Source organism: Protomyctophum parallelum (genome assembly GCF_964188405.1).
Source record: "Protomyctophum parallelum genome assembly, chromosome: 7".
In the NCBI taxonomy this organism is placed as follows: Eukaryota; Metazoa; Chordata; class Actinopteri; order Myctophiformes; family Myctophidae; genus Protomyctophum; species Protomyctophum parallelum.
This window is the reverse complement of record NC_139705.1, coordinates 33,112,078-33,133,777: the sequence shown is the minus strand read 5'-3', so window position 1 is coordinate 33,133,777 and position 21,700 is coordinate 33,112,078. Positions and strand designations below refer to the sequence as shown.

The following is a 21,700-nucleotide window of genomic DNA, read 5'->3' as shown; positions in this document are numbered from 1 at the left end:
TCAACATATGGCATGTCAGAAAAGGTCAGCTCCATATATGGATAAGGGTTTGAGGTCAGATGTAGAGCTGCTGGCCCGGCTCCATATATGCAGATCTAGGTGATGATCCAGTCTTCTCCATGTATGGTTATCCAGGGGTAGATGAGGTCAGTGTCGTGATCTTCATATGGCCATATAAGGTGGCGTGATGTGTCAGGAGGTGTGATGTCACGAGGCGTGACCGCATATATGTAGGCGTGATGTCACAAGGCATGACCATATATATTTTTTACTTTATTTTATTAGATCCCCATTAGCTTACTGTGAGTCTCAGCAGCTATTCTTCCGGGGTCTTAAACATATCATCATTAAAACATTTCTAACACAACAATACAACACAAAACTCATGATCCGTCGACTCTACTACATTTGATAGCTAGCTCCACAGTACAATCAAATCTTCAACATTGATAAGAAAGTAAATATACATTATAATGGGATATATAGCTCATATGCATATGCATATATGGTGTGGGGTGACTAACTAACTGACGGATTGGAGATGCAGGCTTTCATATAGTAAATCATATTTTTTACCCACTTTCTTCTATCCAATTTTGTCATTACCGGTATATGCCAATGAATTCCTCACACAAATGTCTGTGTTGTCACTGTATATATCCTACTGACTCACCTGAGGAGCCCTCACTGGGAGGACATCCTATACTCCTTCCGCCAAACATTCTAAACATTTTAACAACACAAATCTCGTATGGGTGTCCCTGGCACAAAATATGTTCTGGTTCCGCTGCTTCCGCAGCCAACATATTAATTTGTAGGTCATGAAAGACTTTGACAGTCACTGGTGTAGACCAAGGATTCTGATTCTCAACCCCCCTCCTACATTGTATACTATGATGATTAAGGATTAGGAGGGTGAGTTCAGTGTTTTGAAAAGAGTATACAAAAAGAATGCCCCTCTCTACATTCTGCTCTCTTAAATTCTCATCTCCTCCGAGTCCTATTAACTTTAAACTTCTGACGTCAGTAGTTGGATTAAAAAACAGTGTGGGTGAGGAGTAGGTGAAGAGGGGGAAATAAATGAAATTAAACACCGGCAGCTGCTGAGAGGAAAATACATAAAACTGCATCACAAAGGGGGAATTTGTAGTGATCCCTGAGGAGAAATGACTTCTCTGCATTGACCCAGCAGTGGCTTGACTCAGAGTGAGCACATGGGGGAGCCGTTGGAGGTTAAGTGTCTTCCACAGAGGCACTTTACCAGGCGTCACACATCCTGGAGAAGCTGGTAGGATCGAACTAGGGACTTTCTGATGCCCAGACAGTGGCACCACCTTCTCCTGAGCTACTGCCACCCACTAAACAGTGTGACCACAACACATGAGGAAGCTTAGAAGAAAGTCTACTCGTCATTATCATGACCATCTTCTATTTAATAGAATTATATAATGAATAGGCCTCGTTGAGAGCTTAGAAACATGAACCACACCATCTGCTTACATATCCAAAACAGTAAGACCTAATTTGTTGTTGTTTTCTATATAGACAGATGTGTGACCAGTGAGCTATGTATATTGTATAGGCCTACCAGTGTTTTTACAGCACATGTAGTTTTAGTAATGGTCTTTTGAATTAATCTGAAATGTTTTAGTTTTATTTACAGTTTACTTTGTCGACAGAAATGTATTTTGGCGGGCCTTAATGGCATTGTAATGCCTGATTTTATACACTTCATGGTTGCATGCCAAAAATAGCCAATCTTCTATTTGCAGAGCTATTTTCACACCAGAGCACAACCAAACAATTAATTGTCTTTTAGTTCTACTGAATCTCTTCTCCACTTCTCCTAACATATTATTATAGTTTTTATTTGTTGAGGAAATTGTCAACATGTTTGAACAATTCATCATAACATTTAGAGACGTACAAATATACACTTCTATATAGGCAAAGAACAGGAAATCATCATAAAGGAGGTAAAAGGGGAAAAGACAACATATACAGTGAAAGGAAAAAGGGGTGGGTGGGGGATTCAGATTTAATGGGGGGCAGTTTTGAATTGCAGCCGTCCGTAGGTGCCCTTTGAGAGCGGTTTTGAGTCAAGGGATTTGCATGACTGTTGGTATGGGCGTTCCACATTTTGGTGGTATAGGAGCGAAAAATAGGAAACTGTCTTATTTGATGGCAAATTGAACCCTATGGTTTGAACACACAAACTGTCTCCAAGGCATGCTGGGAAGTCCTCCTGTCCAATGACACACCCTGAGTGCTATATAACCCCCAGCTGAGGGTTCTATCTGTCCCAAGAGACCATGCAGGTCCCGAGGTGCTGACGCATATACACCTTCTCTTCCCAAGGCTCAGGGGTTCTGGTGACCCACCGTGAAGCCTGTGCAGTGTGAAGGGACTCTCCTCTTCTACCTGGTTCTCTTCATGCGTTGGCACAGGGCAGGTTCAGTGCCAGCCAGCAGTGTACTGTCCCCCCCTTTTCCACATATCATTGGATTTATGATGTGTTGTACCTGCACCCATTATGGGGGTGACCAGAGGCAAGCAATGAGTATATGTGGAATGCCTGAACAGGTGTTTTTCATTGACCTATAATGAAGATCCAACACAGACATTTTTGATGGGCTATTTGAACATGCCATAGATGGCTGGCTGGGTTTGTGCAGTGTTCCTGAATCCTGATGACGATCATGTGGGTGAGCGAGCAGGCTGTGCCCAAGGTGAAATGATGACATTGTTAGCTCTCTTGCCACTATATGATGCTGAAGGGCTATACTGTTGCTAAGCCCATATAAAGCCAGGCCCTTGGGATATCAATATCCCTTATGTCGTTTGAGTATAGGTCGGTCCAACCCTTGTGATGAACCCATTGCCTTATCTGTGCTTTATCTCAGGGTGCAGTTGCGTTGGCGCCTGTGTGTGTGTGTGTGTGTGTGTGTGTGTGTGTGTGTGTGTGTGTGTGTGTGTGTGTGTGTGTGTGTGTGTGTGTGTGTGTGTGCCATGCCCCCAGGGGTTCAATTGCAAATTAAGGGCTATAGTCTGTCTAACTACATTGAAGAGAAGATTACAATTTCATAATTTATTATGTTTAATTTGCTACCTCTAAAACGGTTACCTGAGTCAGTAAATTCTTTAGACTTTATGCTACTTGCCACTGCTGCACTGCATGCAGTCCAATCATCAAGAAAATATAAGGTAACTCTCCAAGGTCCTGAAGCAATGTTTGACATGCAGTTGTTGAAACTCTGCCTATAAATGTGCTAAATTAATATTTGAAAACTATAGATTTCGCAGTGATACTTAATTGTCCTCATCAGGTTGTTTCACATTGATTCGTCCAAATAAAACAATAGTTATATTGGCTGACAAAAAAAAAGGGTTATAGAGAGCAAAGCAGTCTTTTGACCTATATGACACCCATCAATGTGAGTGGGATAAACTGGCAGGGTTGTGACAAGAGTATAACACAAAAGCTCGGCGAAATGGCGCAGAATGTGAAAGTGAACTGCAACGTCCAGAGAGAGAGGGGGGGGGGCGCTGCTGGATAAGGGGGGGGGGGGGTGGATGGTATAAGTGGGGTCTTGAGCCGAGCGGTATAAGGTGCCGCCTCCTACAGAGAACATTTGGTTAAATCAGCGCGAATGTGCACGATTCTGAAAATGTACTCTAATGCAGCAGGCTTCGATTAATAATATGATATAGCGGCAGTCGCACTCACGGTTTGTCCCTCGCATAACGCCCACAACAGCACGCGCATGCACACGCACACGCGCGCACGACACACGCAGAAACGAGCAAGTGCGCACGCTGCATGCACAGAGAGGTGGTGGTGGATGGATGGATGGATGGATTGGAATTGGATGGATGCTCGTGGCTGCTATAAGACAAGATGGGATAATCATGCGAGTCTGGCTCCGGGCGTTGATGCAGCAGCTGCCGTTGCTTGGTCAGGACAGGACTGAGGGTATGGCTACTGGGTGGGTCTAGCTCAGACTGGATCTATTTGGCCTAATGTCGATGCTATCAAACCATTCCGAGAAGACGTCGTACGGGGACCGTGAAAGTATCCTATAGTTGGCGCAGTTCTTTGAAAAACCAGGGCTGCATGCAACTGAATCTTTTTTTTCTTCCCTTCTTCCTTTTTTAATCGATGGAGATATAGGCTATAATATATTTCTAAATCCCATAAGGCTCTACCAAAGTCCGGAATAACTTGGAAAAGGGGACAGACTTCCACCCCTTGCATCTTTGCCGAGAATCTTTTGAATGGGATAGATAGAGCCACGCCGGATAAGCACACCCTCCTCTTCGGCACCTTTGCCGCGTCCAGCCCGGCGCAGGCAGCTTCGATACCACTATACGGGCCGGAAACTTTGTCGTTTTTTCCTCCATGGTATTTGGCGTTCGGTGAAGGCTGTTCTATAGGCTATACTGTTTGCCTTGTGTCGAACATAGACAGTGGACTCCACTGAGTGGAGGGACAGCGGGCCACCGGCTCAGCCCCTGTGCCGTTTCCACTCCACGGTGGGCAGCCAGCAGCCTGCAAGGTGCAGCCACGGCGCCTCGATGAGCGTCTTCTCCCGGGACGGAGCGTCTGAGCAGTGCCGCGGGTAGAGGAGGGCTACAGCACGGCGGCGAGTTTGGAAGTTTTTTGATGCATATGATCACAACCACCATGATTTTTATGATTCTTGGTGCTTCAGTTGTTATGGTAAGTCAGTGTCTGTCACCTTTTTTAATCTTCTTCGCCAATGAGACCGGATCCTTGCGTCCCAATTTGCCGATCACACATTTGTTAAGTAATTAAAGCTATATATAGCACATCATGTGTAGGAAACTACCTCGCAGGAGGCCTATCAATGGCATGTGGAAGTAGGTTAGCCTACCTATAATTACCTGCTGTCATAAATAAATAATCCAATTGCCTACCATTTCGATGCAAGAGTTTCCCCTTACATTCAGGCGGATTTCCCACTGCCACTCTGTTTAATTATTTTTTAAATACACACTGACCATATCATGTGCAGCTCGGTGGAATATAGCCTAGCCGATTGCTTGACATGTCCCAGCTGACTGGAATGGTTCTTTGCAGGCGATAGCCTGTTTAATGGACATGAACGCACTACTGGACCGCTTTCACAACTACATCTTACCGCATCTACGAGGGGAGGACCGCGTCTGTCACTGCAACTGTGGAAGGTAAATGCCATCATAGCCTATATTCGGAATATACACACCGTGGGCAGCGTCAAAACCGCGCTGTTATTTTGCCCGTCAAATTATAATTGCTCAAAAGGCCTCTCGAATGTTTCGCGCGGTGTATAGCCCTGAAAATCGAACCTGATATATGCGTAACAGCTATAGAAATATAGCTTCATTGACGTCAATTTGGCGATTTGGTCCGTGCTGTGTGCTTATGACGGACAGTTTATTTATAGATTGTGTCGGTGTTTGGGGCTATAGGACCCAATAGGCTGCTATACTCGGATTTAGATTTTGCTGCATGCGAAGGTGTGTTGGATGGAGCCATAAATAGGTAATGAATTATTGTGTATATAAGAGGCCATTCTAAAACAATGTGATCATCAAGTGCGTTTTGTTTCAAACAAAAGCACTTGTCGGGTCGAAAACATATATGATTAGATATAGAAATCATGTGGCTTTTAAAGATCAACTACTATAACTGCAGCCGTTTGTTCTGTCTGATAATGCAAAATTGGACAATGAGAAGTCTTCTCATTTAACAGACTATAGTGTATAGCCTGTGTTTGAAGTGAGAGGAAAACAGCAGCATGGCCTGTTCATCAGAATCTTCAAATGGAATGTCCCATAGCCATATTACACATCATGTGTAATTAGCCTAGGCCTACTATAGATGCAGACACACATCAAGGTGTTTTTATCTCCCCCCTTATTAATGAGTTAAGTTCTCTCTGTCTCTTTCTGCATTGCCCAAGGGTGTATTCATGCTAGAATTAAATAGGATCCAATAGGTCCACATGCAGTCACTGTACAGTGCACCTTCTGTATACCGTGGCACCTCTTGTGATAATATCTGAATGCCACAGGCTGTAATAAGCTGTTACAATGGCACTGTCACGGTATATTAGTGCCTAATACTAAATATGAATATGGTAGTTTAATCCTAATCAATTACAGATCAGCTGTAGATATTATCTTCAGGCTACTGCATGTCTAAAAGACACCACTGAACTCTACCATGTTTTAGAGGCTGTGGATGTGAAAATGGGTCAACATGCTGGTATATTAGACTATATAAATGCAGGGATGCAACCTGTGGAATGTCCTCTGTTCCAAGTTCAGAAGGTTTAGTTATAGGGTGACCTCAGACCTGTTGGTGGTTGAGACCTGAGTGGGGCACATATGGGCTCAAATGCCTGACAGCGAGTTCCCAGTTAGTTTCCTGACCAGTAACTAAGTACAGTTACTTAAGTACTGTACTTAATTACAATTTGTACTTTACTTGAGTATTTCTAATTTCCAATACTTTTACTTCTACTCCACTACATTTATTTGAAAACTTAATTAGCTAGTTGTAGATTCGGATTAACATAAAAAAACATATAACCACTTCAGCCCTATATACATTTCAGCCATTTGAAAAAAATACAAATACTTTTGTACTTTTAACCAAGTACATTTTGAATTCCAGACTTTTATTTGTAACAGAGTATTTCTATATTGCAGTATTGATATTTTTATTCAAGTACAAAATGTGAGTACTTTCCACCACTGTTCCTGACCAGCCAGACCAATTCCTGCATGTTTTGCAAAAAATCACACCTGTGTGAAGTGAGGGGCGCTAATATATTAAAGTCAAACTCATGTTGCTATGATTAAGTGATGTAATGATGATGTAAAACAAACTATGTCAAAACAAACATTAAATTATCTATATTGTTAATGGGATTTAATGTTTGTGTTATAGGGACAAAACAAACATTAATTTCTCTTCATTGTCAATGGCGTTATTAAAACAAACATTGAACTAAAAACAAACCTTAAACCTGTATATAGGAGGAGCTATAGCGCCCCTCAAAAATGTGGTTTAGCTAAAATACCAATGTTATTTAAGCCAAAGAGTGTACAAATGGAACCAAGTAGAGACTGAGGGTCTACTTGGTTCCATGCAACACTAAGGATTCTACTGTGTACTGACACAGAAGGGAGTTGCACAGTGACACCGGTATGTTTAGACAAGAAGTGTGCCAATGTGAGTTAATGTATTAATAAAGGCTGCATGTTATCTTGGTCATTTTATTACAGCCAACCAATTACACTCTTTGTTTTAAATTAAACCAGATTTCTTGATCAACATGAAGTGATATGAGTTGCAATGAATCATTAAATTAAATAACTACACCACAGCTTATTGATTTTGATCTTTTGATGAATAATATATTCTGTATTAAAATACAGAGTGACCCACAAAGAAAGACCAAATCCAGATAACTTATCTTAGCTGTTAAGGTTGCTATTGGCACGTTGCCTCACACATTCCCGAATCAGCATTGGTCATTGGTTTTTGTGCCAGCATAAATATTCAGCACCTTCTTCTCTGAGTTAATTAATCAATTTGTAACTCAGACACAGAGAATGCACAAATGTTCCACGTGTGCATTCTCTGAGTTAAATTGACACAGGATTGTCCACTGTGAGCTGGGGAACTGTTTGTATAGCCTTGACTACATGACATGTCGAGGCGTCCATGTCCATCATTGCACACTTAATTAGACTTGAGGATAAATCCTGTGTCATTTCCTTTGGCAGCCACTGTGCTTTGTTTTGTTGTAGCTCAGTCAGGAGTGGAAGTCTAGTTTTACGTCCATGTGGCACAGAGCATGCACGAGCAAGTAGTACATATGGGATGCTGCTAGGTAGCCATCTCTTTTTGGAAATTGTGCAAAATATGTCGGTGTGTGCATGATGTGTGTGTGGTGGGGATCGAGGCAGAGTTTTGGCAGCGGACTTGTCCTAGGGTTGCCAATTAACAGTTTGACCACCATCCCCAGTTATAATCTCACTTCAGGGCCTGTGTTACATGTCGTGATTGTTGTCCCTCGTCACTGCCCTGTCACTCCAGTAAATAAAAGCTGAAAATAATGAACCCCTTTATGCACCCCAGCTTCGTCAGTAATGAGCCCTCACGACAAGCTGGTATATTGAATTGTTTTTACTTAAAAAAGGGGGGGAATGCACTGCACATTTCTGAGTGTCAGACCCTTCGGTCCATTATTACACTCTTACACTTAAACCCTCTATACTTAGTAAACTGAATAGGAGCGTCTGTACTTTGTGTGCTGTTTTTACACTCTACAGTCTACACCAAAATTCGTCACCAAAAAGAGCTGATTGAGTTGCATTGTAAGTATAACCGCTCCTATCCAGCAGAATAACAAACGCTCCAACTGATATCTCGAAGTTGTTTATTTCCCCAAGACAACGTGAAAAAATGCAACACAAAACAATACAATATCCTTTTAAACACAATGAAACATGAAATATGAATGTCCTTGTTGTCAGTCAATCATGATGTCCGTATTATATATAAACAAATACAATGAGATGTACACAAACAATTAAACGATCGACAGAATTACAACACAAAACAAAGAAAACAACAACATGTAACATACCGTGTGCGCCTTCTGCAGATTATTTTAGGAGAGCTACTTTATCTTCTCTTATATTCTTTATTTAAGGACACTCTTTGGGAAGAGCTCCTTGCACCACTGAAACTCAGCTTGTTCTGACTGAGTTCACCTCACACAGGTGCAATCAATGCTGCCTCACTCTAATCACAGGGCTCTGCTCCTGCATGTCCTTCTAGGTCATAATGAACAGCAATAAAGGACCAGGCACCACACACAGCATGCAAATACAATATGTACCCAAATAAACATACATATAATGTTCACATATTATACATTTTCAGAAAGGTAAGCAATAAAATAGAATATTTTAACTATAACTAAAGTGCAACTACAACCATCCTCACCACCCTGTTGTTACATTGACACTAATAATTTTCACTTGGTTTATTCATCATCTGCTCCAAGCAGTTTTGTCATTTAGTAAGTATTGGCAGACCTTACATCAGAAGACAGGCCCGGAGGATTTAATGACATCAATCCAGGATGTAGCTGTCTTTATTCATTTGCTCCAGTCAGTGCTTGATAGTGCATCACCGTGGTTACATCTGTCAGACTGTCACTGAGAACTAAGAGACACTGTATGGAAGTGCTTTGTTTTGCTGTAGCAATGGGATCTTGTACTTTCTAGGCTTGGAAGCACGGCTTTCCTCAATGAGGTGACTTATTTACTCAGTCAAAATATACTACACTTGTGGTCAAATATGACTCAACTACAAGTGACAATGTGTACTTTAGTTGAAGTACATGCTTTTATAAGATCCCCCCCAAAAAAATCTAAGATTTTCCCCAACATTTAAAAGAAATATCATACATTGTGAGCTTGTGGATCTGCTATTTCCACTATTTGAAAGGAGCACATCATCTATTTTCAAACGAATTGGTCCTCATGCTCATTATAAGATACCACAATTTCCATCTACTCACTCTGTGTCTCATTGGTGGGATATGGACAGTTCAGAAACCTGCCTATCAATGACATCAAAGCAAAGGGGATTCCAAGCTAATAGAAACAACAGCCTCCCTCTTCTTGGAAAGTAACATGTAAAATAGAAGCCATTGGTCTTGCATTAAGAAAAAAATACAAGTTTAAAATCTTCCTTGAAATGACCAAACCTGCCTATCGTCGATGATGTACTGGTAGGTTTCTGAACTGTCCACATGCCTCCTCCAGGTGGAGACTGACAGAATGAGTAGACAGAAATGGTGCCATCTTATAATAGCTTTAGTAATGACCAATTTTATAAAGATGGGTGAAGTGGTCCTCAAGTAATTGTATTATGGTGGCGTACAAAAAAAGGAAATACAATATAATGTAAATCTTGTAAATTAGCTATTTTCACTTACTGTAAATCATATAATCAAGGCAAAAGTTTTAAATAACCGTGATATTGATTTGAAATCATATCGGCCAGCCCTAATAATAGGTTTGGAAGCATCGCTTTCCTCAATGAGGGTACTCATTATATGTTTTGTCATAACCACTTAACCCAATGCATCTCTATTATGGTGACATTCGCAAGCAGATTACGATGTAGATTGGCTGCTGTCTGTTGATTCGTTTGATTTGCTGGGGGGTAGAACGGATCAAGTACAAAGATTTTTACTAAGTAAAGATGTGGTTAACAGTGTTTCAAAGAAGATACATGACATAGTATGTGTGAACCCAGTCTACGCAGTTCCCTTGGAGCCTTTGCAAGACAACCAAACACTTAATTAATTTGGTTAACTCAAGCCATCGTTCGATTTGAATTAGGCTGAACACTTACACCCATCTTTCTTTCTCTGAAGTTGGAAGTACGGAATGAATAAGAAATACTATATATTTGCTTTGTATTAGCCTACTTGGTGCACTCAAATTAGCAACACAGAAGTCATCAAGAAATGCAGTCACTGCTGAATAATGTAACAAGATGAACAGTAATGGTATGAGTCAATGTTCAACACAGCAAGGGATAAGCGTCTGGGAAAAACACACCAGTGTTCGTTTGTCCGATTTCTCCTCTTTGTCCAGGAATATGAAAATACAGATTGTTGCAGCTGTTTAGTGAGGAACAGACGTAGAGAAACCCTTATGAAATTAGTTGTCAACTTGTCAGTAAGCCATGAAGGGATGAAAAAAGGGATGCAAAACTACTGCATACTCTGTATGTCTGTATAGTAGGCCTATGTAATATTGTAATGTATGTAGCCTATACAGTATATGGATTGGCAACAGGATAGGTGGGCTCTAGGGACATCTGGGCACCTCAATGTAAAACTGTCTATTTTGTCCATAATGTTAAAAGAAAATAATATTTAAAGTAAAGTATACATGATTAGAGAACATGCTTAAGCATTTGACAATTAAGGTCTAATATTTCTACAATTGCTACAAATAGCGACAAAACATCTATATCATCTCATTTTGGGGCATAAACAAGAAGTTGAAAGATACATTTAAGTCTGATAATGATGAACAGTGCTCACTGTTCACATTATGTAGGCCTATACTTTACATTACTTAAGGCCATTTTTTCAAATATATTTTAAACATTTTGGACAAAATAGACAATTCCAATCTAATCTAGGTGCCCAGATGTCCCTAGTGCCCACCTATCTGTATATCACTCTGTCCACCACAGGAGGCTGAAAACACAGCTCAACTATGCACACTTCATTGTTTGTTAGTCGTTGTATGCATGCAATGAGTGCAGGGTAAATTGGGTTGCTCATGAACATCCTCTTGAACTCCAATTAGTTTTCTTACGAAGCAAGGCAGATTTCTGTTATGATGACAAAATACAGTCTTATTGAATCACTAATATATTGTACCCCCGGGACAATGTTGAGTTATCCTGACAAAACTTGTGCCATTGAGACAAAAACTATATTTCAACTTTTTAATTTATCCGCCTAACGTCTTTATCTGGCTGTCCTATAGGCATCATGTCCACTATGTTATCCTAACGTCTTTATCTGGCTGTCCTATAGGCGTCATGTCCACTATGTTATCCTAACGTCTTTATCTGGCTGTCCTATAGGCGTCATGTCCACTATGTTATCCTAACGTCTTTATCTGGCTGTCCTATAGGCGTCATGTCCACTATGTTATCCTAACGTCTTTATCTGGCTGTCCTATAGGCATCATGTCCACTATGTTATCCTAACGTCTTTATCTGGCTGTCCTATAGGCATCATGTCCACTATGTTATCCTAACGTCTTTATCTGGCTGTCCTATAGGCATCATGTCCACTATGTTATCATAACGTCTTTATCTGGCTGTCCTATAGGCATCATGTCCACTATGTTATCCCGTATGATGGGGACCATTCCTTGGTGGATTCGTCAGAGAATTACTTTGTGAGCGACAGCGTGACAAAGCAAGAGATGGACCTGATGCTGGGCCTTCTGTTGGGCTTCTGCATCAGCTGGCTCCTGCTGTGGCTGGACGGCGTCCTACACTGTGCTGTCAGGGCCTGGAGGGCTAGCCGATACTACGGTAAGTCACCCTGGACGGGAAAAGCCTCATTTATACTAAGTCGGATGACCGTGCCACTTGACAAAAAAAGAACTGATTTTCAACTGAAAAGAAGAAGAAGAAGCGGCTGAAAAACCCATTGCATTACCCCAAAACCATTCCAATTGAAAATCTGTTATTTTCATTTCATCGCGTGACACAAAGTATCCTTAGCCAGCTGGCAAGCATTTCACTTCTGCAAAAATGAAGAAGCTCATAGACAAAGTGAAGCAGAGCTAATAGATGAACACATATATCTTTCCGTAATGATCTGTTCATTTTAGCTAGCACATCATAGTCATTTATCAGTCACCTGCCCCAGAGACTGAGCAGGTGAGAGTGGATGCCCTTCAAGCATCTGTGGTCAGCTGATGTGAAAATAAACTGGCACTTGAAATCTATTCTTGACAGACATGCTTTGGAATTAAAGGTGATGTTTTGATGCCTTTTTAAAGCTAAGACATTCCGAAATGATAAATGAACGTGTGTAGTATACGCCAAGACATGTCAAAACGAAGGGTGATTGTTTTGAGTGTGAAGATAGTTTCCCATCTGTCCACTTAAATATATGGACACTTATATGTCAATATATTTTTCAAGGGATTGACTACAAAAAGTTGACGAGAGGTGCTGAGGTGTCAATGGATGGCTAAATGATTAAAAACGGTAGGAAAGGTTCAGTAATTTGTATCGAGTGACTCACAGCTATTTGAAATGACTTGAAAGCTAGGTCTCGTGTGGTAGTACTGGGAAGTTCTCCAATATGATAGAAATATTTTAGGTATGATAAGAATCAATATCAAGGCAGGCAATGAAGATATTATGTTCAACAATCAAGTCACAACAAAAATGTCTCCTCTATCTCTCCATCAATATCTCGTAAACCTTTGTGAGTCAGAGGTCTCGTTGCAGTAAGTAAAAGCATAAAAGATGGAGGCACTCGTTAAAATGTATTATTAAACTAGATTACAGAAAACATGACTATACTGAGATCAACACGTTCACACATCCAACACTTCCTTTGAATTGCCCATAACCAGGTGGTAGATTCACACGCATGCGGAAGCAAAACACGCACGCACGCACGCACGCACGCACACGCACACGCACACGCACACACACACACACACACACACACACACACACACACACACACACACACACACACACACACACACACACACACACACACACACACACACACACACACACGTATAACATTGCATAAACATCAACCTTGCCAAAAAAAACAGGAGGTGGCAGAGCTCTTGTGAGTGACCTTCCTCCTTCCCTTGGCCCATTTTCCACTCGTCTCACCTCACCTTTTTTGGCCTCCGCTTACAGTGACCTCATAGAATATCACAGCCAAAACATCCAAACTGTGCCTGTGTGCCATGATTCATAGGCCTACTATTGTAGTCATTAGACATGGTAGAACACGATCAATTTCCAAAATGTTGTTTTTTGTCTATTTATTTATTTTTGTGGTTGGGGGACGTTTACAGGTCTCACTGAATATTTGGCCGAACCAAATATTTGTCAAATGACTGGATCCTTTTCAGTTTCTTCTTGGCTGTGTTGTCAAGTCAAGGTCTCATAATGCTCACTACTTCGGGAGCATTATGCCCATTCCTTGTATTAATATGAAGTTCTGGGGGCCGCCCGGGTGGCACACCGGCAAAGTAATACTTGCCCACCACCGTGGAGATTGGGGTTCGATTCCTCCGTGGTGCCTCCTCTGGCTTGGCCGGGTGCTCCACTGAAAACAACTGTCTTTATTTGCAGGTGGCACCTGGGAGGCATAGCATGTTCCTCTGCACATGTTACACTCTCCTGGTGAAACTCCTCACTATCAGGTGAAAATATTTAGCCTGTCAGTCATGCAGCAGCTTTCACCCCCACGGTCAATATAGCTAGCAAAACACTGAAGTGAAGAAAATGTCTTCCTATAAAAAATAAATCTGCTTACAGTAGAGTGCAAATCTCCACCAGGAAGCATGCACCAATAATAATAATAGCAATAGAAATGTATGCAGTCACATTTCTACCTACTGCACTGCCATGAAAGAGTAGCTTGGCACCAATTGTACATGTATAGTCTCTATTGCAATCTTCCTGGGATGTCACAATCGCATCTAAACATGTTATCTTCAAATCCAGCATGCTTGTTTAGCAACTCTTCATGTCTGTGATTTCAAGACAGTGCTGTATTAGGCTATTTTAGTTTTGGTGCACACTGCACACCATACATAAGCTTGTGTCAGCGAACTTGCATAGCCTATCTGCCATTGTCTATTTCCAGTATATCCCACAAGCCGGAGTGATGGGAGCAGTGTAATTGGCTAGCCTGGTGGGACCCTTATCCACAATTGCTCTGCCATTATAAATAAAATAAATTACATAGTTGTCGGCGTGCCCATGCACAAGATATATGACATTGATCGGCACAGTAGAATGTGAGACTAACAGTGGAAAGACAGACAGACAGACAGACAGACAGACAGATGTACACGCAGACCCACACCCACAGTGCCGAATCTCCTGGTGGAGATAATGACAGAGATCTCCAGCCTGGTCCTCAGAAAGGAGCTTGATGGATTATGGCTTAAATGAGATTCATGGTAATATGGTATATTTCCATAATGGCAACCTACCATATTTGTTTTTTCCCCTCTTTTATAATTATGACCATTTCAAACCAATCGAGGGACAATGACGTTGATGATCATGATGATCAGGCAGTGAAAGTTGCTGCATAATCGTGACTTTTAAATAATAGTAATAGTTATAATAATAATTACATGTTGTCAAAGTACAATGTACCCCTATACTCTGATTGCCCTCGCCGGTAAATTTTGGCCTCCATGATGCCTCTGTCACCTCTTGTCCTGAAAAGACTAATGAAGGGAGAAAAAAACATATCCACGATAACGAGTCCTGGAGACGCGGTGACGCAGAAAACGTTCATTGTTAGCAACATTGTCCAGCAATGTGTATGCAGTTGTATAGTCGTCGAGTATGAAAACACTGACTATATGCTTTCAAAGCCAAAAAGAAAAGAGGACGAGAAAAGAGGAAGCACAAATGGAATCATGGGAGAATGCGCTGTGTCTAGACCAGATGCAACCCTGTGAGACAGTGGACCGCACAGAGGACACGTGTCTGTTCATTGGTGAGATACTCCCGTCACCTGTCTCTCTCTCTGTGTGTGATTGTCTGAGACCTAATTTCCCTATTCAACGTCTCCTCCTTTCTCCAATAAGGATGTCCTCACTCTTAGACGGGGTAATATCACATTACACCCACTATCACATTTCTGCTCTGTGGTATTCTGTGTCAAAACAGGCCTATGTTAGAGTTATTTATTGTAGTATTTGTATTGATTTTCCATTGTACAATCACAAGTTCACAACAATGCACAAGACACTACTCCAAAATAAGATAAACGTATAAACATGAAAACTGATCATTGCTGGACATTACAAACCGTGGGTGAAATTTACAAGTGTAAATGGGGGGATGAGGGTGGAGAGTTTCTATTTGGTAGCTACATTAATTGAGCCCTATTTTATACTTTGGCTATTCAGAAATAGACAATTTAGAACCGTTATGTGAGCTTGTAGATTGGCCATTTATTTTTTAATCAGGCTTGAAAAAGTTTCGAACATTTTATAAAATAATACATTTTCAATTATACATTTCAAAATATGGGCACCAGGATTCAAGTGTGTAATGGAAAGGAACTCAATCTCAAAATAGGACAAAAATGGTTGCTGCGACTTATAGTAATTCTGCATGGAACCACAGGATGAGTATTTAAGGCTTAAGCTGTTACCCCAGTGCTTGTGAGCTGGTGGCATAACTTTCTTCCAACTAAAGTGCATGAGATGTCTAGACAAGTAAAGCAGAGAATACTATAGCTTCTGCCTGCATGGTGATTAGTTATCAGTGTGTCCTTCGGGGACTACACCAAAGACTGCAGTAGGTCAGTTAGGATCAATAACCATAATGCACACACAGTATACCTACCGGTACTATGACAAAATATTAGAATGCACCTGTCCAAAAATGGGGCCAAACCAAAACAAAGCGGGTCTCACAACTCCATCACTTTTGATTTTTGAATGCTCCAACATTCTATTTGCGACTAATTGCAGATCTGCCGTTTGTCGCTAATAAAACTTTGAAGCATTCAAAAGTGAGTTGCGAGCCCCTGCTTTGTTTTCATGTTTCCGTTAATACATTTTGGCTCAGCTCTGCACCAAGAAACAGAGGATGTGCGTTATCTTTTCTTTGAATGCCAGACAAAACCAAAACATGACGCGACAGGGCTTGGTTTCGACAGCATGTGATACAAGTCGTATGTATACCAGGGTAGAGTTTAACCACCTTATATGTAACCTAGATGTACAGATGTAACCTATGCAGAACATTAAAGGGGAATGGTTTGCTTTCTTTCGTTCTTTTTTATTTTTCCTGGGCCCTATTTTTGGACCATTTACAAATAATGGTTATTGTGAAAAATACACCAGTCAAAATTAATATAAAAAAACCTGCAATGAATTGAAAAAGTTACAATTTATATCTGGCTGCCTCCTCCCACTGCCTCGTTAAGTGGGTGTGTGATGGGGAGGTGAATATTGCCATATAATACAGATCCGATTCTTAGCTTTAAGGATAATGCTAAAATAGCTTCATATTCGGAACTCCACTGAAAAAAATCGGAGACAACAGTAGCAAGTGGCGACATTTCACCAGCTACTTTTGATACGTCCTATGCAACCCCCCCCCCATCCCCAGAAGCAGCTATAGGCTTCTTTTGTGCTGGACCCATTGTGCAAGGGAGGGAATGCCCACTGCGTTGGTAGTGACGTAGAAGTGTGGTTCGAGTCGTTTAGCCTCCCAGAGACGGGGAGTGAAGGTGAGGCTAGCGGAGACGGAAGGAAGGAGGGTGGAGATGCTGTCACATAGCCCAACCCCCACCTAGACGCACATACACATATACAAGCTCTTTCCTCCAGAACTATAAATAGAATGAGAGAGCAGCTGGAATGGCGGGTGAGGGAGAAACACACACACATGCACGCGCGCGCACGCGTATCGTTGCTGTTGGGCAGAACCTTGTATCCATTTTCATCTTTTTGTTTAAAAATAATAATTCATTCTCTATTTTATACTCACATGACATGATGCGATGCATTGTGAGCTTGTATTTCTTCTGTTATTTCCAGTATTTACAGAAGTTGAACGTGATTTTCCTAATAATGACATGCCCCAAATAGGAACACCAGGTTGAAGGTGTAAGACTGTGGGTTTTTATAAATATTTAACGAATAAATAACAAGAGCTTGTGACTAAATAGCTGGATTCAGTTGAACGCAGTATCTCTTTTTCTCTATTTCCTGAAAAGCAATGGTGTGTGAATAGACAAGGTTTCCACCTGACAGTGGCGATATACACATGCATTGAGGTGAACATTGATTTCCACCCCCTCCCCCCCTCTTTCCTAATTTCATCTATAGCTCTCTCCTCCTTCCCGTTCAGTTATTGAACATCCTCCAAGCAGTTTCCTTTCCTCGTGCATCCTTTCCGATTTGCTGGTGTACTTTCTCCATTATTGTGGAATTCACCACGAATGGATGAGCTTATTGCGTCGGTGCACTACACTGGCGTCGCCTTTGTCAAACGAGTGAAAGGGGGAGGCAATGCAATGATATAAATAAAGAAAATGATGACTTGGCGTTCGACATCCCCTCCCCCAACCGCCTATTGAAAATCTTGCCGGGTGTACCTTGCCCCCCCCCCCCCCCCCATTTTGTGCATTACATTATCATTTTTATTTCTCATGCGGAGTGCAGACCCCATCTCCTCATCCTTTTATTGAAATGAGAGGAACCCGTCTCGTGCTGTCGTTTCCTTTGGATACCCTTCAGAGCAGTCCTTGTGGATTGCATACCCATTCAAGGCTATAAATAACTCACTCACTCATCCCCCCCCACCCTCCCTCCCCTCCCCTCCCCCAATCTGGCTACCGAGTGTTGCTGTCTGGGGCTCTCCCCCATTTCTACCCAGTCTCCAGTGGTCCTTGCCTCGCTTTAAAGCTCTGGCTTGGACTTACAAGCTCAAATCTAGCTCCGCCATTCCTGTTCTCCGCAAACCCCAGTCTGTTTCCTCAACCATGACAAAAAAAGATGAATCCCAGTTCATCCCAGTGCAGTCATGGATTCACAGCGGGTCAGAGCTTGGAACACAGATACACGCATCGTCAGGGCTGAGTTATGGCGGTTGTTCAAATACGGAGCGCGACGTTTGGCAAGTGATCAGCATGGGCTATTGCACTCTAAAAAATGGGGACTGGTTTGTGTCAATTGAATTTTATTTTATGCAATGCCAATTTCAGTCTTTAGAGGGAAGGCAGATTCAGCCAAGGCACCTGCTCATGTGCAACATACAAAACATGAATGTAGTCGTGAATCAAAGACATTTCATGCACTTAAGATATTCCTTTCTCTCTTGTTCATCCAATCACATACTGTCTCATTCCTGTGGCCCTGTAAAATGCTCACACCTCTACTTTACACAATTCGAGCTTATTAAAGATAGTTGTTTAACAAAAGAAACGCATAACATACAGTATTACGAACCAGCTTTCCAAACCCTAGGGGCCCCTAGGGGCCATGTTTTACAGTGGTTTTAAATCAGGCGTTGTAAAGCTCTCTTGGCAGTTCTAAACACAATGGCCTCATGTGGCCGTAAGCCCTAACATATAAGAATATAGTGACATAGTCCCTGAATATTGTAAACAGACTATTGGCACAGTAATACGTACGGATACATGCAGTCTCGAGTGTCTATACAGCATTAAGAATGATTTCAAACACGGCTCAACCAATAATAAGAAATAACCAGAACTATCCGTTTTATAATATTCAATCGAGGATGACACATGTGTGTGCTGTGTGTGATCTCATTGTTGAGGGGCGATCTCAGCTTTTAGTGTGCGTGTACACTGTATACACAAACTTTGTCCTAACACAAACATTAAATGCCCTTGGTAATGAATGGCCAGTTTTACATCATTGTCCCAATAAACATTAAATGCCATTGATAATGAATGGCCAGGTTTGAGTGTTTTTGTAAACACAAACATTAAAAGCTGGACATCTCATATTGGCCGGAATGAGATAATGTATTATGATGTATGATAATAAGAGCGTCCCTCACTTCACAGTTGAGATTTTTATACAGTGACAGTGGTAGGCACACAGTAAGATTTGTGTTAATTTTTAAGTGTACAAATATAACAAAGGGTCCATTTGGTTACATACGTCTGTACAATGAGGATTTACTGTGCATCTATTGCAGTGGCAGATGTGTTTTTCACTCAGTTGCCCTGTGCTTGAAAATAGGACAAAATGTTTTTTGGGAAACGCCTTGTGCATTTGTTATGCTGATTTTGTGATAGACGCTGGCGCAACCGGCCGGGAGCTGAGAAGGACCCAGATCTGGGCCGATCTAGTTCATGATCCTCACCCCTCTGACCTTGTCCTGCTTCTCTTGTGTTTTTCCTGTCCCAGACACCCCATCCTGGTCGTGGCTGCCCCAGTTCTGCAACCTACGGGATCTGCGTCGCCGCGCGCAGCTCCGACAGCTGGAAGACTCCACCGGCAACATGGTGCACATCAAGCAGAAGCTCTACCACAACGGTCACCCTAGCCCTCGTCACCTCTGACTCTGAAAACTAGAACCACCCCAACACCAAACCCCCACCCCCCTTGTACCGGTCTTGATACCCCAAACTGCCCCATGGCCAACTGCTGCCTCAGAGACCCTGAAAAACTGCCCTCCCACCATTATGAACACGGCCCCTCCAAATGCCCATCCTCGGCGACAGGGCTTTCTTACGTCAAAACACGGCGCTTGTCGGCATCCAAACAGCCCCGAAAATCCAAATGGAAGATTATTGTTGCCACTGAAATCTTGTCTTATGTCCATGTCCACTATTGTGGGAGGAGGGGTGGGGGGGAAAACAAAATTTTTAAGGGTGTTTTTTCTGTATCGAGACATTTTCTGTGTTCATTGTTAAACTTGGCATGCTTTTAGAACAGGGTAATATGTGGGCAGTGTACGGAACAGGGAGGTAAGAATGGGGTGCCAGGACTCTTTATTTTTTTTCTCTATCGGGGCGGGAGGGACTTTGTGTATGGGAGGGGTGAATGACAGGGGTGGGTGGATTTCAAAACATTTTTTTTGTGATGAACCAGATAGATTGCTGCTTCTGTAAATACTTATACATACAGGAAAGTGGGGTTTAACAGTCTACCATGGGGTGTGTAGGGGAGGGATTTGTGTGCGAGTCTATTTCACAGTAGAAAACTGGATGAGGGACTGTGTGGGGGGGAGATTATGATGTGGAGCAGCAGAGAAGACTATGGTTGACAAATGGATGTGAACCATGTGATTTCTGCTAAAAACAAGAACAAAAAAAAGAACCGAAAATTTAGCTTTGTTACTTAGTGAATTAAATGAATGTATTAATTTCTTTCCCCCTGTAAATATGCGGGTGGGAGGGGAGGAGCATGTGCTTGCGGCCAGGATTCTCTCTGCTGTGCGATTATTGTTTATTAGTGATGGGAGAAGGAATTGATGCCAGCCGAGGTAAGACGGAGACAGTGCAGTGCTTCCCTCGTCTTCACCATACTGTGTCCAATAGCGCTTCTCATTTGCTATATGTCCAACTCACTCACACTTATCAGGAGCAACCAGCCTATCAGCGGAGGGAACCCTTGCCCGCCCCCCCCCTCCCCTCTCTGTCCAGACATTGCTGTTGTGAGGATGAAATGTCTGTTTTATTAAAAGTGCCATTGAAGCACAGCAGTGACCCCTAATGTTTTGACTGTGTCACTCCCAACCACATCAATGACTATTAACTTGGGAAACAAGCCCAAGGGTTATTGTAGAGCAAACCCAATAAGTAAGGTCCCACTTGACAACTAGAGGTTGGTTTATCATACTTTAATCAAAAACATTCCATCAACATTGAAACCAACACTGAAATGACTAATACAGTAAATGACATGCTTTACAGTCTTACCATTTCGTCATTGGTGATACAATACTCCAACAGTGTAAATCAAGTGAGTTTACTTGCTCAGTTTTTCCTCATAAATATGAATTTGCTAACAGCAAAAATATCCTTGTGGGTTCACAAGGATATTTTTGAATCATACAAACAAAACGTGCATGGACCAATAAACCATGGTAATTTTGTCCACAGTCAATTCTTAACTGTACCTGCAGTGAATTAAATTTCCAGGGGCTGCTAAGCTTGTCCTGAACGTATACAGAAGTATCTATGCTCAAATCAAAAGGTGAATTAATTTAGTTGATTTAACCGTTAACAGTGTGAGGTAGTGCAGATGCCACAGCTTGCAACATTAGTGTATGCAGCACCCCTTTACCCCAAGGAGTTATTTCAATCTGTCTGAAACCAAGAATAAAGTGAATCTGGAATTGTTT

At 41.8% G+C, this 21,700-nt stretch overlaps 1 protein-coding gene across 1 annotated transcript; it reads left to right on the top strand.

The window, feature by feature from the left end:
* Positions 1–4,651: 4,651 nt before the first annotated feature.
* On the top strand, positions 4,652–19,913 carry tmem240a (transmembrane protein 240a; the record flags this gene model as incomplete). Its single annotated transcript, XM_083768401.1, has 4 exons — positions 4,652–4,720; positions 5,102–5,208; positions 11,955–12,163; positions 19,759–19,913. The coding sequence occupies exons 1-4, from the start codon at positions 4,664–4,666 to the stop codon at positions 19,911–19,913; spliced, it is 528 nt and encodes a 175-aa protein (XP_083624527.1). The 5' UTR covers positions 4,652–4,663.
* Between the last annotated feature and the right edge of the window lie 1,787 nt (positions 19,914–21,700).